Below are 14,481 nucleotides of genomic sequence, written 5' to 3'. Positions count from 1 at the left end.
GGCTTGAACTCAGGGCCTGTCCCTGAGCTTCTTTTGCTCAAGGCTAGCACTCTACCAGCTGAGCCACAGTGCTACTTCCTGCTTTTTCTGTTTATATGGTACTGAGGAATCGAACCCAGGACTTCATGCATGCTAGGCAAGCACTCTACCACTAAGCCACAGTATTTGGATTTTTATTGCATGAGTTAGTGTTCACCTATGGATACTTGGTTAGTACTTAAAACTTTAGATTTTAGGAACTGCATTTCTTAAAAATGTTTACTACCTTCTGAATGCTTTCAAGGAACCAGCTTCTGGTGTGCCGGTGCTTCAGGTAAAAGTTTAGCTTTTAGTTTTAGCATTTAGTTTAGAAAATGTTTTAGTTACTAATGCTTACTTATTAATGTAGATTAGAAAATCTGCTACATATCTCCTTGTAGTGTTAGAAAATTAGCTGAATCTACCAGACATTTGTACATTCCTGTGTAAATAAACTATTATATTTCTGATACTTTGGCATATATGACTAGCCTTATAGAACTAACATGCTCTACTTATTAAGACATGCAGTTTCAACAGAAAGGATCAAAATTGACTAGAAAGATGAGAAAAGTAAAGAAGAAAGTGAGGAAATAATGGACTTAAGAAGGAGGGATACCAAGCAGTCAGCCAAGCTACAAGTATCTGCAAAGACCGAAGAACAGGGCAGTAGGATTAGAGCAGAATGGTCTGCTTCTGCTTATAAAGATCTTGATGTAGCTCTAAGAGGGAGGAACCTGCCATATTGAATAAGGAAGAGAGAGAACAAGGAAACAAGGAAGGGAAGGAAAGGAAGGAGAAAGGGAATGAAAGAAGGAAGGAAGGAAGGAGTGAGAAGAGAATGCATCAGAAGGTCCTGGGATAGAGGGGTTTTGGTTAGGGGAAGCCACTTGATTAGTGTAGCTTTTAGCCCGGGAGGGTTTCCAGTGAGTCTAAAGATAGAGAGAAGAGGTAGAGAAAGCTCTAAATCAGACAGCTGAAATGTTGCCAGGTTTGTTCTACTAAATGACACAGAATATCAATAGTATTTTGTAGACAAATAAGTGATTTGAAATTCATATGAGGTTCATATGAGTGACAAACTTTTTACAGTAGAAAAGTACTCTTATGGAGCTCTGTATAATATTAAACAAATATTATATGTGAGCTATAGTGTGCCACTATGTTCTTTAAAGGGATGACATTGTTCTTAATGTTTTTAATCTTGACTTACAGAACTGATAGGTGGGAGAAAACTTACTAAAAGGCTTTTCACAACTAAAAATAAGTGCACTTAGAAATTTGGAAGATTTTGGTTGGAGGTATGATTGGAAAGCTATCATTGAAAAATTTCAGGCATACAGAGGCCACTCAAGAGGCCCTTATATTTAGCATTAACCTTTTTTTTTAAACCTTCTTATTCTATTCTTGTAGACTTAATTATACACTGGATAACAATCTAAAAGAGAGAAAGGTTGGCTGGATGCTTTTGACTCATTATTTATACATTTTAGGGTCTTTCTTTTTTGCACATTTACCACTTGAAAATAAATGAGTCTTCTGCTAGTCATTGCTGTGACATAGTGCATGAGAAAACTTGAAGACTTGTTAATCTTAGCTCACCGATTTATTGGTTTTAGGTGGATACATAACTTTTAGGCCTTTTAGGCAGAAACACGGCAGAAGGGCGTGGCAGAGGAGAGCTGCTCACCTCACGGCACCCAGAAAACAGAGACAATTCAAGGGGCCAAGGACAGTTTACCATTTAGAGGCATGTCTCCTTTCCCGCCCTAAATGATCTCTTTCCTCCAGCTAGATGTACCTTACTTCCTAATAGCTCATTCAGCTATGGTTCACAGTGGATTCATGGATGACGTTAGATAGATTAGTGTAAATTCATAGACGATGTAACATTAGTACCCTCATAATCTGATGAGATTGAAGGTTAGTACCTCTCAGTAGCACCCCAAGCTGAGAACAAAGCCTTCAACACACAAGCCTTTGGAGACATTTTATATCCAAGTCTTCACAGGACTTGCCAGTAATATAATTCAATATCTTATACCTAAATTTTCATTTCCATAATGTAGTCAGAGTGTCATATATTAAAAATTTGTTGTTATAAGGGTGATGTACAGAGGGGTTACAGTTATATAGGTCAGGTAAAGAGTACATTTCTTTTTGGACATTGTCACCCCTTCCCTTACTCTCTTCCAGATTTTCCCTCCCCTCCCCATCCACAAGTTGTATAATTCATTTTCAACAAGTGTCAGATATTAATCGTGTTTTTTTATGATGTCCAAATTAGATCAGACAGATTTCATTTGGTAAAGACTTACTGCAGTTATAATATTTCTTATGTGCTTTAAATTACTGACCTCAGTTTTATATTACTGATGGATATAGAATATGTAACCATATTTGCTCAGTCAGTTGAGTTTTACCTTTTGATAAGTTTATTTTCCTTACCAAAATTGGATGAACCTCATAAAAGTTAAAACGTAGAAGTCAGCACTTTCCTGATGTTAGCTGGTAGGTATGGGCCTCAAGAGGATATTACTAAGCAGGATGGAATTATTTTCCAAGATATAAACTGAAATTATTGTTATAATGATTATACATTTAGATTGGAATGATTTATATTTTTCCCTTAAAAAGTTTCTAAGCATATCTTCTTATTTTTATTGTACTTCCAATATATAAATACTCAAATAAATGATTCTGTTTTAAATTGAGATTAACATGTATTTTATTATGCTGCTGCTTCTTTTTTTTTTTAATAGGCAGGGGATTTTAGGGCCATGAAACATACTTGGCTTATTTTTTAAAAAAATTTAAAGCCAAAGCCCATCTGCTGTTTTCATGAAAATCTCAAGAACTGTTCACATTGCCAGAAGTAGTTCTTTGAATATAATCTGATGTATCATCAAGCTGTGATACATGAGTTTCAAGGTCATTTTTTGTTAGAAGAAAAACCGAGAAGATTAATTTTTTTAAGCACTGATAAAATTTTAAATTGAATAATGGTTTGAGTAAATTTTATTACGGATCTTTAAATATTAAAAACTCACATCCTCATTTCCATTTCTTAGGAATTAGATTTTTTAAACATGGAAACAAATATAAATCCCTTTGGAAAAGCTGATTCTTTATTCATCTGCTAGGGATGGAAGAGTGGATTCACTTCCTTGTTTTTCTTGAGTTCTCATGGAAACATTTTCCTCTCCTTGATATTTAAGATGGACACCAATATCATAATGAATTAGACTAGGAGAAAACAGTCTGAAACTGAAAATAGCTTAAAAAAAAAGCAGGTTTATGGATGCGTAGAAACCAACCATGTAAACAATACCTAATTTTAACAGTTTGGCTTATTGATTTAAGTAGGACTCCAAGTAATAATTCTGAAGTTTAGTTAGCTATTCATTATCTAGATACTGAATCCTTTACTTGTGGTGGTCCACGTGCTCCATCCCTTGTCCTGAGCCTTTTTCTCCAGTTTTGTTCTCTGACGACTCCTACATTTCAACCTGGTTCTTCAACATAGGCAACTCTTGAGAAGTTTCCGAACACACCATGAGCCCTGGAGCTTGCCTCTCGCGCTCTTTCGGGTGCTTTGGCTGGCCCAGGGCCAGACACTTCTCAGTACCCTTTTTCCCACCACTGGACAGATTGTTGCCTTTCCTCTCTCCTTCCATATCGCACTTCTCTTTGTTTTTGTGGATTCATTTTTCTTGGTCTATTGATTTCTTTTGAGCTTGAACTAGAACTGCCATTTTTTCTCTTTGTATGCCCAGGTTGTAGCCCAATGTAGGGGTACGCAGAGCCCAGGCTCCTCTGCTTTCCTTTTCAACAGCAAATGCTGCAGTTCTTCATCCTTTAGTGAGAGGCAAGATCACAGAATCCTTGTAGGGAAGTATAAACGGTGGAGATTTAAGATGAATCAGGAATGCTTATTTCTACTTTGAAGCAAAATCAAACCATTAGTCTAAGCCAGGGATGATGCCCTTGACCTCTAGAAATAGTTCTATAAATCTGGCATCTTTCCTCATCTTTTATGAGTAAAGTCTATATTTTGGTGTCTCCTCCAGTTAAAAACAATTAAATTTGATTTTCTTTCCTTTTTTTTGGTCAGTTGTGGGGCTTGAACTCTGGGCCTGGGCCCTGTCCCTTAGCGCTTCAGCTCCAGGCTAGCACTCTACCATTTAAGCCACGGTGCCACTTCCTGTTTTCTGGTGGTTAATTGGAGTCTCGCAGACTTTTCAGGCTGGCTTTGAACTGCAATCCTCAGATCTCAGCCTCCTGAGTAGCTAGGATTACAAGTGTGAGCTACTGGCGCCTAGCTAAATTTGATTTTCTTAAGTGGACAAATTGTGTTTCTTTCTCAGAACCTAGCCCAATGCTAAAATTGGGAAATACTCAATAAATACAGACTTAGACTAACTTAAAGACTGTTCTTTATACAAGGACTTTGTGGACATTCTGTAGCTCCATCTGTTCTTAGCCCCTTTGGCTTTTACTCTGCCTGCTTCACAGTTACATCCCTAGTATACTGAGCTCTGGTCCATCCCCAAATATTCTTTGCTGTTAATTCTACATTAGAGTAAGATTGGTATTTCAAGACTTGCCTTTCCAAATCCTCCACAGAATGTTGAACTTTAGTCATTCTCTGCTTCTATTTTGTATTGAAGAAGAAAGGAAAAAAATTCTGGAAAAGCAGTTACACATATTTGACAAGAAAGTTAAACGTGCATCCTGTTGCACTGAGTTTCTCAAGCTAAAGCAAAGCTGCTAAGATATTTTCCAGATGAGCTTCCTTAATTACCTTTTCTACCACATCTCCCTAATCTCTAGAAACTCTTCCATTGATTATATCACAAAATTTATTTAGAATCAAGGGGAATTGGTCTTAGCTTGAGTCAACCTGTATTTCTTGAATATGGTATGTAATCATTTAAAAAATCGTTAAGGGCTGGGAAGGTGGCTCAGTGGTAGAGCGCTTGCCTTGCATGCGTGAGGCCCTGGGTTCGATTCCTTAGCACCACGTAAGCAAAAAGAAAAAAGCCGGAAGTGGCGCTGTGGCTCAAGTGGTAGAGCGCTAGCCTTGAGCTGAAGAGCTGAGGGACAGCGCCCAGGCCCAGAGTTCAGGCTCCACAACCGGACCCAAAAAAAAAAATTGTTTAATTTTTTTTTTTTAAATAATGGTTTTGAGGCATGGCTCAGTTGGTAGAGCAGAAAGAAGCCTATGAGCAAAAATAGCAGCAGGTATGAAGTTCCAGTCCCAGTCTTGGACCTAGGGGGGAAAAAAGAACAAAACCTACATGTATGGAAAATTCAAGAGTAAAACCTATGTGTATTATGGAAAATCCAAAAGTAAACAAGATATGAAAGCTTGAATTCTGTGGAAGAGAAGGCTAATATATGCCTAGATAATTACAATGTTTATTGAATAGAGTAAGTGCATAAGAATCAAGGTATAAAGAGAAAACTATGAAAAGGTCAAGAGGGTAATATACTAACTGGGGAAAGCTTCATGAAGGTCTTCATCCTGAGGGAGGAAAGCAGAAAGAGCATAGTGGTTGTAGCTTTATTAATTTATTTTCTAATTAATATTTCTAGTATAACAGTCTCTTAAGAATATTCTTTTACTTTATGACAAGAAATGTTAGAAGATTAGTCTAGAAAAATGCTACATACTTACTTAATAGGTAATTGATACAGGGATGATTTGTGACTAATTAAAAAGTATGCTTAATGAAAAGTGAAATAATAAAAGAGATCTAGCTCCCATAAACTGTATCACATTTTTAATGCTACTTTAATACTTGTTTTATTTATTCATGGTTTTGTAGGCAGTCTGGATTTTAAAGGCCCGAGCACTAACTGAAATGGTATACATAGATGAAATTGATATAGATGAGGAAGGCATTGCAGAAATGATTCTGGATGAGAATGCTATTGCCCAAGTGCCACGTAAGTATGGTTCAATTAAGTTAACAGAATACTATTGAGAAGAGGAACACTTACATGTAGGAGAAATGCACTCACATACATAGGTGTAGAAATATATTTATATATGTATATAGTATTAACTTTTTTTTTTTTTTTTGCTGGTCCTGGGGCTTGAACTTGGGGCCTGGGCACTGTCTCTGAGCTTCTTTTGCTCAAGGCTACCACTTGAGCCACAGCTCCACTTGTAGCCTTTTGGTAATTTATGGGAGATAAGAGTCTCACAGACTTTCTTACCTGGGCTGGCTTTGAACTGTGATCCTTGGATCTCAGCCTCTTGAGTAGCTAAGATTACAGGTGTGACCCACCAGCGCATGGCTATTCGTTATATTATATAAACATAATAAACCATCTATCTATCTATGTATCTTATCTATCTATTCATCTATCTATCTATTTATCTTAAATGATTTCTATTCTGTCACATAGTACAAAGGCTTTCCCACGACCATTTGATTAGGGTGTAAATTTATATTACTACTTTTCTAATAAAAGTTACATAATGCATTTAAATATATTTTATAAAAGTGCATTTTACTTGTTTTGCTTATCAAAGATTGTTTTTCTGAAAATCTATACACAGTGTTCTGTGTTTAGATAGAGGTCTTCTGAAAGGATTGAAAAGCATCATTAGAAAGGATCTTTTTATTGTTACAGCCACAGTTGAGTGGGTCTAGGGCTTGATGTGAGGTGATGAAGTGGTCTGTTGAGCTGTGAATGTCTATGGGGATTGTCTCAGGGTTGGCAGCATTACCATGACATATGGTGCTTTTTCTGATGATTTATTTTCAATTATTTGTATGTTTTGTACGATAGTAGCTGTTTTAAAGATCGAAATGGAATTTGAGGGAAAAAGTACATATAACTCATGTTAAAATGTTTTTCTTTCCTATTACTTTGGTTTTTTTTGGAGCAAAAATGTCTAAATTTTAGATATGGTTGGTAAGTGATGATTTATTGGGAGTTTATCATCAAAAATAAGTAATTTGGGGGCTGGGAAGGTGGCTCAGTGGTAGAGCGCTTGCCTTGCATGCCTGAGGCCCTGGGTTCAATTCCTCAGCACCACATAAGAAAAAAGAAAAAAGCCAGAAGTGGCGCTGTGGCTTAAGTGGTAGAGTGCTAGCCTTGAGCTGAAGAGCTGAGAGACAGGGCCCAGGCCCAGAGTACAGGCCCCAGGACCGGACCCTCCAAAAAAAATAATAAAAAAGTAAGTAATTTGTATGAATAGAACAGTCATTTTAGACTTCGGAGCCTACTAGTCTTGAATTTGAATCCAAGCTCTACTAGTAGGTCTATCTGTTTACTTAATTCTATAACTTTTGTCAAGTGAGTTTAATGCTTACCTAGATTTATTATGATGATTAAATGTGATAAAACAAGTAATTTGATAAGCACTTACTGAATTTTAGTTTCAAATGCATTATCCTAAAACATATTTCTTGCAATTAATGTCTTTACCACCAGACCAGCACAGTTAAGAAAGTTAGACTTAACTGATAGTTTTTACAAACTGACAAATAATATGTAAGTTAATTTTTGTTGTTGTTGTTGTTCCAGTCCTGGACCTTGACCTCCGGGCCCGGGCATTATCCCAGAACTTTTTTGCTCAAGGCTAACACTATATCACTTGAGCCAGAGTTCCACTTCTGGCTTTTTTGCTAGTTAATTGGAGAATAGAGTCACATGGACTTTGCTTGGGTTGGCTTTGAATCTTGATCTAAAGATCTCAGCCTTCTGAGTAGCTTGAATTACAAGAGTGAGCCAAAGGCTCCTTGCTGGTAAGTTGAATTTACATCTCATCTCTCAGGCCCTGGAACATCTTTGAAACTCCCTGGAACGAATCAGACAGGAGGACCTAGTCAAGCTGTAAGGTAAGTACTTCTGTTTTATACTTCGGCCATTAGATATTGGCTAGCTTGTATAAAGTCTTTCCTTAACTGATCTTGTTTGTATTATGCCAACTTCACAGGCCGATCACACAAGCTGGCAGACCCATTACAGGTTTCCTTAGGCCTGGAACACAGAGTGGAAGGCCAGGGACCATGGAACAGGCCATTAGAACACCAAGAACCGCCTACACAGCACGTCCTATCACCAGCTCATCAGGAAGATTTGTCAGGATGGGTACAGTAAGTTCTGTCAGCTTTCCCATAGCTTTGTATTATTCAGGCAACTTTACTTCATTTTCCACTATTGTTATGGTAGAGAATTACATGGAAAAAAAGTAAAGATGATTCATTGTGCTTATTTAGTTTTTATGCTATTGTGGGGACAATTCTGAGGCTTGAATTGAGGACCTTGTGCTTATCATACAGTCACTGTACCATCTGAGTGATACCCGTATCTCATTTTGCTTTAGTATTTACTGGGGTATCCTGAACTGCAGTTCTCCTACTTACATTTCCTGAGAAAGTGGGGTGACAAGATGTGAACCATCACACTCATTTTGCTGATTGGTGAGCTAGGGGTCTTAACAAGTGGCCTCTGACTGTAGTCTTCCTAATCTCTGCCTCCTAAGTAGCTGAGATTACTGGCACGAGCCAACACACCTAGTCAGCCTTTGTAAGCTTATGCATATTAAATTCAATTTAATGTTTTAAGAGGAAGTTTCAGATTTCTTAGTCTGTCTTTTTTCCCCCTCTTTTATAGGCTTCCATGCTTACCAGTCCTGATGGACCATTTATAAATTTATCTAGACTGAATTTAACCAAATACTCCCAGCAACCTAAGTTGGCAAAGGTATGATTTCAAGTTATGAAGTAATGGTAGAAATATGATGATAATGACCTTGTAGAAAATAATATAAAAAATTGTGAAGAAAAGACTGTGCCTTGATTGAAATGGAAGTTATCCAGTTACTGCAATATGAAAGAATTCTCTCAGTTTCAGAATTTCTACTAAACACATTCTATGTCATTTCAGATTTCCCATTTCTAAAATAGCATAATTAAATCATAATCACTATAACTATAGAGCATAAAAACTGACGGAAACTGCTTTGATGACAAGTCTAACATTGGCCTTTAGGAAGTAAGCTTTTCATTTGTCTCTAATAAAGTAATATATGTAATGCAGGCAGTTGAAGGGAGGTTCATTTTTTTTGTGTTTTTAGTATATAGCCTGTAAAACAGGAATCAAGTTGGGTGCCAATGGCTTGAGTCTATAATCCTAACTACTCAAGAGGCTGAGATCTGTGGATCTTGGTTTGAAGCCAGCCCAGGCACAAAAGTCTGTGAGATTCTTATCTCTAATGAACCACCAAAGAGCCAAAAGTGGAGCTGTGTCTCAGCAAAAAAGCTCAAGGATAGCATCCAGACCCTGAGTTCAAGCTCCAGGGTAGGCACCAAAAAAAAAAAAAAAAAGAAAGAAATCAAACAAACTCAGTAATCAATTGTAAATTTTATATATATATATATATATATATATATATACACACATATATATTTTTAAGGGTAATTTACACAAAATGTTGGTATATACTTTACCTAGACATCCCAGGCACATTAGTGTCCAGTGTTTTTTTGTTTTTGGGGGGGTTTTTTTAGATCAAGCAAGCTTTGAATTTTGCTATGACAATAGAGCACTTTTATTAAAAATAAAACTGAATGTATTTTGAGTATTACTTTTCTTTACAGGCTTTGTTTGAATATATCTTTCATCACGAAAATGATGTTAAGACTGTAAGTGGTGAATTCATGCTATTTTCTTTTATTGAAATTTTTATGACATTGGGAATTTGGATTCTGAAATGCTCTGTTTCCTACCTTATGAACAAGTGGTATATAATAGAGAATCACTAATATTTCCAAAACCACTATATCAGTAGGAATATTTGCATACAAATAGAACCATAAGAACTGTTCTAGTTCATAGAATATGTGACTTGGTTAAAGGGCAATGTAGACCTAACTGAAGATGCTGTGTAATATGCTTGTTAACATTTATTCTTGATACTGATATCATTGTTGCTCCATTTTTCTTTTAACCTTGCAGTGTGTTAGAGATTCATTAATATGTGCATTTCTGGTTTCTTCATAGTATGCTCCCTTTCTTCTACGTTTAACATTTTATGATTGAGAATTTCAAATGTACAGACGTAGAAAGAATAATATAAAGGACTTATCACTTATCACCTCGCTTCAGTAACTATCACCAAAGAATCTTGAGGTTATATGCATGACACTTCAAATTTGTTTCAATTTTTATATTTCCTAGAATATAAAGAAGTAGTTTTATCAAACCAAATGAAGTTAATTCTGTAGTATCTGATAGTATTTTTCCTTATTTTCCTGTTAAATCAAGTAAAAAGTTTTATATCCATATGTTAAGTATTTAGGAAATAAAAATAATTTCTCAGTTTTGTTTTCTATGTCAACCATGATGCAGTGCACTAGAAGAACAAATGAAAAAATGATACTATATCCTATTGCTATGAACTATGCAATTGAGCTGAGGAAATAAATTTGACCAAAAGAAAAGAAGTAATTGGTATTGGATGTGGTAGTGTATACCTCTAATCCCACTATTCTCTTAGATGAGAGTTGGAAGTTCATGAATTTGAGTTGAGCTTGGGCTACTTATCAAGATCCTCTCTCAAGAGGGTCTGGCACTGGTAGCTCATGCCTGTAATCCTAGCTACGCAAGAGGCTGAGATCTGAGGATCGTAGTTCAAAGCCAGCCCAGGTAGGAAAGCCAATGAGACTCTTATCTCCAATAAACCATTCAGAAAACCAGAAGTGGCGCTGTGGTTCAAGTGGTAGCACGTTAGCCTTGAGCTGAAGAGCTGAGGGACAATGCTCAGGCCCAGAGTGCAAGCCCTACAACTGACCAAATAAATAAATAAATAATAAAAAAATATCAAACTGAACTTGTTAGCATGTAGTACAAGGGAAACTTACAAAAGGCCAGTATTGGTAAAGATCCATAAAGTAGTAATTTCTGCAAAGGAGAGGAAAATAAATGCAAAAGAAATAGTAAAATACAAGTGGAGTATGGGAATGAGAGACAAATAGGCCTTTCTTCAATTTGGAAGCATCAGAGAAACCGTTTAATGAAAATAACAGAACTTAATGGTAGACATAATGTTAGGAACAAAGGAAAGAGACAAACCTGCTTCCTTAGGGGAAGGAGAGGATGAGGATAATGGTTTTATGATTAGAAATGGGATAATTGGGAATACAGTTAGATTGTAAAGAAGCTGAATAATTTACTTAAAGGCATTTTGAGTTTGAAATCCTACACGGCTATCCAAGTGGAGATAAAATTGTGTGAACTGGGAGGGAGACAAGACACTAAAGTGAGAGCAGGTGAGAGCCAGGACCAGATCTACAGTATGGGTCTAAGCTGTGGTGAAATGTTGGTGGATGTGGTCACCTTGGGGCAAAGAGGAAACTAAGGCTGGAGCTGAAACTGTGTGCACTTCAGCCATTTTCACTTAACAGAAAGCTGAGTAGAGAGTTTCCTCGTGATGGTAAAACTAGATAGTGGTTCTGTCACTAAAAACAAGCATCCAAATGCAGTTCCATTTTACAAATGAATACTTCTAATCACTAGATAATCATTACGTTATAGTCTTCTTTTTGAACACTAATTCATTGAAGATTTCTTTCATCGTTAGTTTTTTTTTTTTTGGTCCGGTAGTAGGGTCTGAACTCTGGGCCTGGGTGCTGTCCCTCAGCTCTTCAGCTCAAGGCTAGCAGTCTACCACTTGAACCACAGCGCCACTCCCGGATTTTTTCTGCTTATGTGGTGCTGAGGAATCGAACCCAGGGCCTCATGCATGCCAGGCAAGCGCTCTACCACTGAGCCACCTTCCCAGCCCCATCGTTAGTTTTTTGAGGCACTGTGGTGTGCAGCCAGTGTTCCAGTTCTGACATGGCTGAGGGAAGCAAGCAGCCCACATTGTCTTTTGTTGGAGATAATACTGTGGTTGAGCAAGGAGTAGAAACAGAACACACTAAAGCTCTGTAAAGCATCATGGAACTATAATACTATAGGAGCCAAAGAGCAGATGAGGGAATAGTTAATGACCTGAGGGGAGGCTATTTTATATGGAGTGGGAGATGGTCAGTTTGCTCTGAAGAGAAACCATTAAGCAATGACCTGAACGAGGGTGGACAGGAGCCATGTTATTACATGCAGGAAGTGTGCATTTCAGCTAGGGGGATCTTTTCCCACAAAGACCTTGAGTAGAGGCATGCTTGCACTGTGCTATTTAAGGAATAGCCAGCAGGCCAGAGTGGCTAAAGTGAGGGAGTTGTAGAAGATGAGTTTAAAAAACACAAAAGCTATACAGGTCATATGCATTCTATATGTTATAGTGATGATGTCTTTATTACTAGATCCATCTTGAAGATGTCAGTATCTACATCTTGGGATTTGCACAGTGTTGTTGAGAATTAGGAATCACACTGAAGAAAACATAGGAGTCTCTAGTGGGGTTCAGTGGTATGGGCATGCACTCAGCATGTGGGGTTCAGTGGTATGGGCATGCACTCAGCATGTGTTTGGCCCAGGAGTTAATCCCTACCACCCAACAATGACAATACACTTCCCAAACAAAACACAACAAAAATATTTATTTCTTGCACTCCTGAATTTGTGTTCCAAAGAATCTAGTAGCTAATCTTAGTTTTAGCCTTTATATATTATATGAAGGCAATACTATTCACAGATCTTAATTTTTAAAAATTGAAACAAAGTCTTTTTCTTCAAATGAAATCTTACTCAGAACTCAGGTGGAGCTGCAGGATTTATGGCAAGTTTGAAAACGTCTCTATGGGACTCCTGGCTGCTTCCACCCCATGAGCTTTCGCCTCAGTACGAGGGCTGTTATGCAGACTTGTGTTCTACTTCTGAATTATCTGTGGAATTTTAAGATAATGGATTTGTAGATCTATGCTAGACTTTTCTTGAATTGACATCACTACAGGCATGTCTGGTGGATCTGATTTTAAAAGCTCTACAGGCATTGCTAATTGTTCATCAGAAACTGGAATTGCTGAATAGGACAGTTCCAAACCATACAAACAACAGAAAACACGTTTTTTCTAATATAGTAGGAAAATACAATTAAAGAGCTTTAGCAGGAGAAGGCTAGAGCTTTATATAGTCAACAATAGTCCTGACTCTGTGAAAGTAATCAATGAGTTAAAAGCCAGGAAACAATGAAAAGACTCAAATAGGCGCAAACACAAAAAAATCAGAGGTACTTTGGATGGTCTCTAAATTATTCAAGTAAAAATATTTCACAAATATAAAGAATATTATAGATGAATATAAATAAATACTGTGATATGGTACTTAACTGCTAAATTGGTTTGTGATGAAAAACTTTCTATCATCTTTGAGCTCTTCTTTCTTAACTTGAGGGGAATTATTGACAAAATTCAAGTGAGACATAGGCTGGTGATTTTATATTTGTCTAGAAATAAGGAGAATATTGTAGACCATTACAGAGACTACTGTGAAGTGGTATTTAAATGTTAAGGGGAAAAAATGATCTATAGAAAAGTGTCTTTGAGTTTTAATAACTTTTCCTGTCCTCCTTTTGGCTTCATCCACAAACTAAAGTGCATGTGGGTTGATGATTCTGGATTCTTTGTTTCCATATGCTCTTTAATTTCATCATCCTGAGGTTGTCACAGCTATAAAAATAGTGGAAAGATGACTTTTTGATAACTTTAGTGGTTAGACATAGTCACAGTCTAGTTCTATCAAGATCTCTCTTACATTTAGACTTTTATGAACCTATGGCTTACAAGATTACATTCTAGGCTTTTTATTAATATGGGGATTAATAAAAACTAATGAAAATATTGGTTTTATTAAGTTATTCAGATTCTTAGATGTAAATCTATCAATAACAAAGTTAGAAAAGACTTCAAAGAAATACAGATTTTCTTTCACTACTTAAAATGTAACTTTGAGAGTTGGAAAAAATTATATTAAGTGAAGTAAGCCAGGCCCAAAGAAACATAGGTCCCATGGTTTTCCTTATTTGCAATAACTAGTATATATCTGAGACAAGCAGAAAAGGTCAGATAAGATGATGTTAAGAGAAATGAACCCCAAGATAAGGACACAAGTGGTTTTTTCTTTCTTGCTATTGTTTCTAACATATTTCTAAGGTACCATTTTTTTGTTGCTTTGTATGTCCCTTCCCCACGATATAATCCCTGTTTTCACTGTATTTGATGTTGGTATAATTTGGAGAGTGGAAGGGAAAAAACAAATTGTTTAAATAGTGATACAGGTTGACCCAGTGCAACAATGAGATGTACAGATGCTATGTTGAAAAACAAACTTTACAATTTAGGTGGCAGGGAGAGAGGGGGCAGGAGCATGTAGTTGTGGAGATGGGAGGGAAGGGATGGAAGGGGAAAAACAAAGGAGGAGGCAACAATGCTTGATAAGAAATGTACTCATTACCTTGCTCATGTGATTGTACCCTCTGTACAGTATTTTCACAATAAA

At 36.8% G+C, this 14,481-nt stretch overlaps 1 protein-coding gene across 2 annotated transcripts in view; it reads left to right on the top strand.

The window, feature by feature from the left end:
• The window catches only part of Ttc8 (tetratricopeptide repeat domain 8), a 44,729-nt gene that overhangs the window by 10,881 nt on the left and 19,367 nt on the right, over positions 1-14,481 (top strand). The window contains exons 2-6 of one of the 2 annotated variants that reach the window (XM_013017776.1): positions 5,850-5,970; positions 7,814-7,877; positions 7,976-8,135; positions 8,656-8,745; positions 9,642-9,686. In XM_013017776.1, coding sequence (XP_012873230.1) covers positions 5,850-5,970; positions 7,814-7,877; positions 7,976-8,135; positions 8,656-8,745; positions 9,642-9,686 — 480 coding nt within the window. The remainder of the gene's footprint in view (positions 1-5,849; positions 5,971-7,813; positions 7,878-7,975; positions 8,136-8,655; positions 8,746-9,641; positions 9,687-14,481) is intronic. The other variant, XM_013017786.1, reaches the window with a different exon arrangement.

Source organism: Dipodomys ordii, unplaced genomic scaffold (genome assembly GCF_000151885.1).
Source record: "Dipodomys ordii isolate 6190 unplaced genomic scaffold, Dord_2.0 Scaffold2, whole genome shotgun sequence".
Lineage (NCBI taxonomy): Eukaryota > Metazoa > Chordata > Mammalia > Rodentia > Heteromyidae > Dipodomys > Dipodomys ordii.
This window is presented reverse-complemented; position numbering and strand designations above follow the sequence as displayed.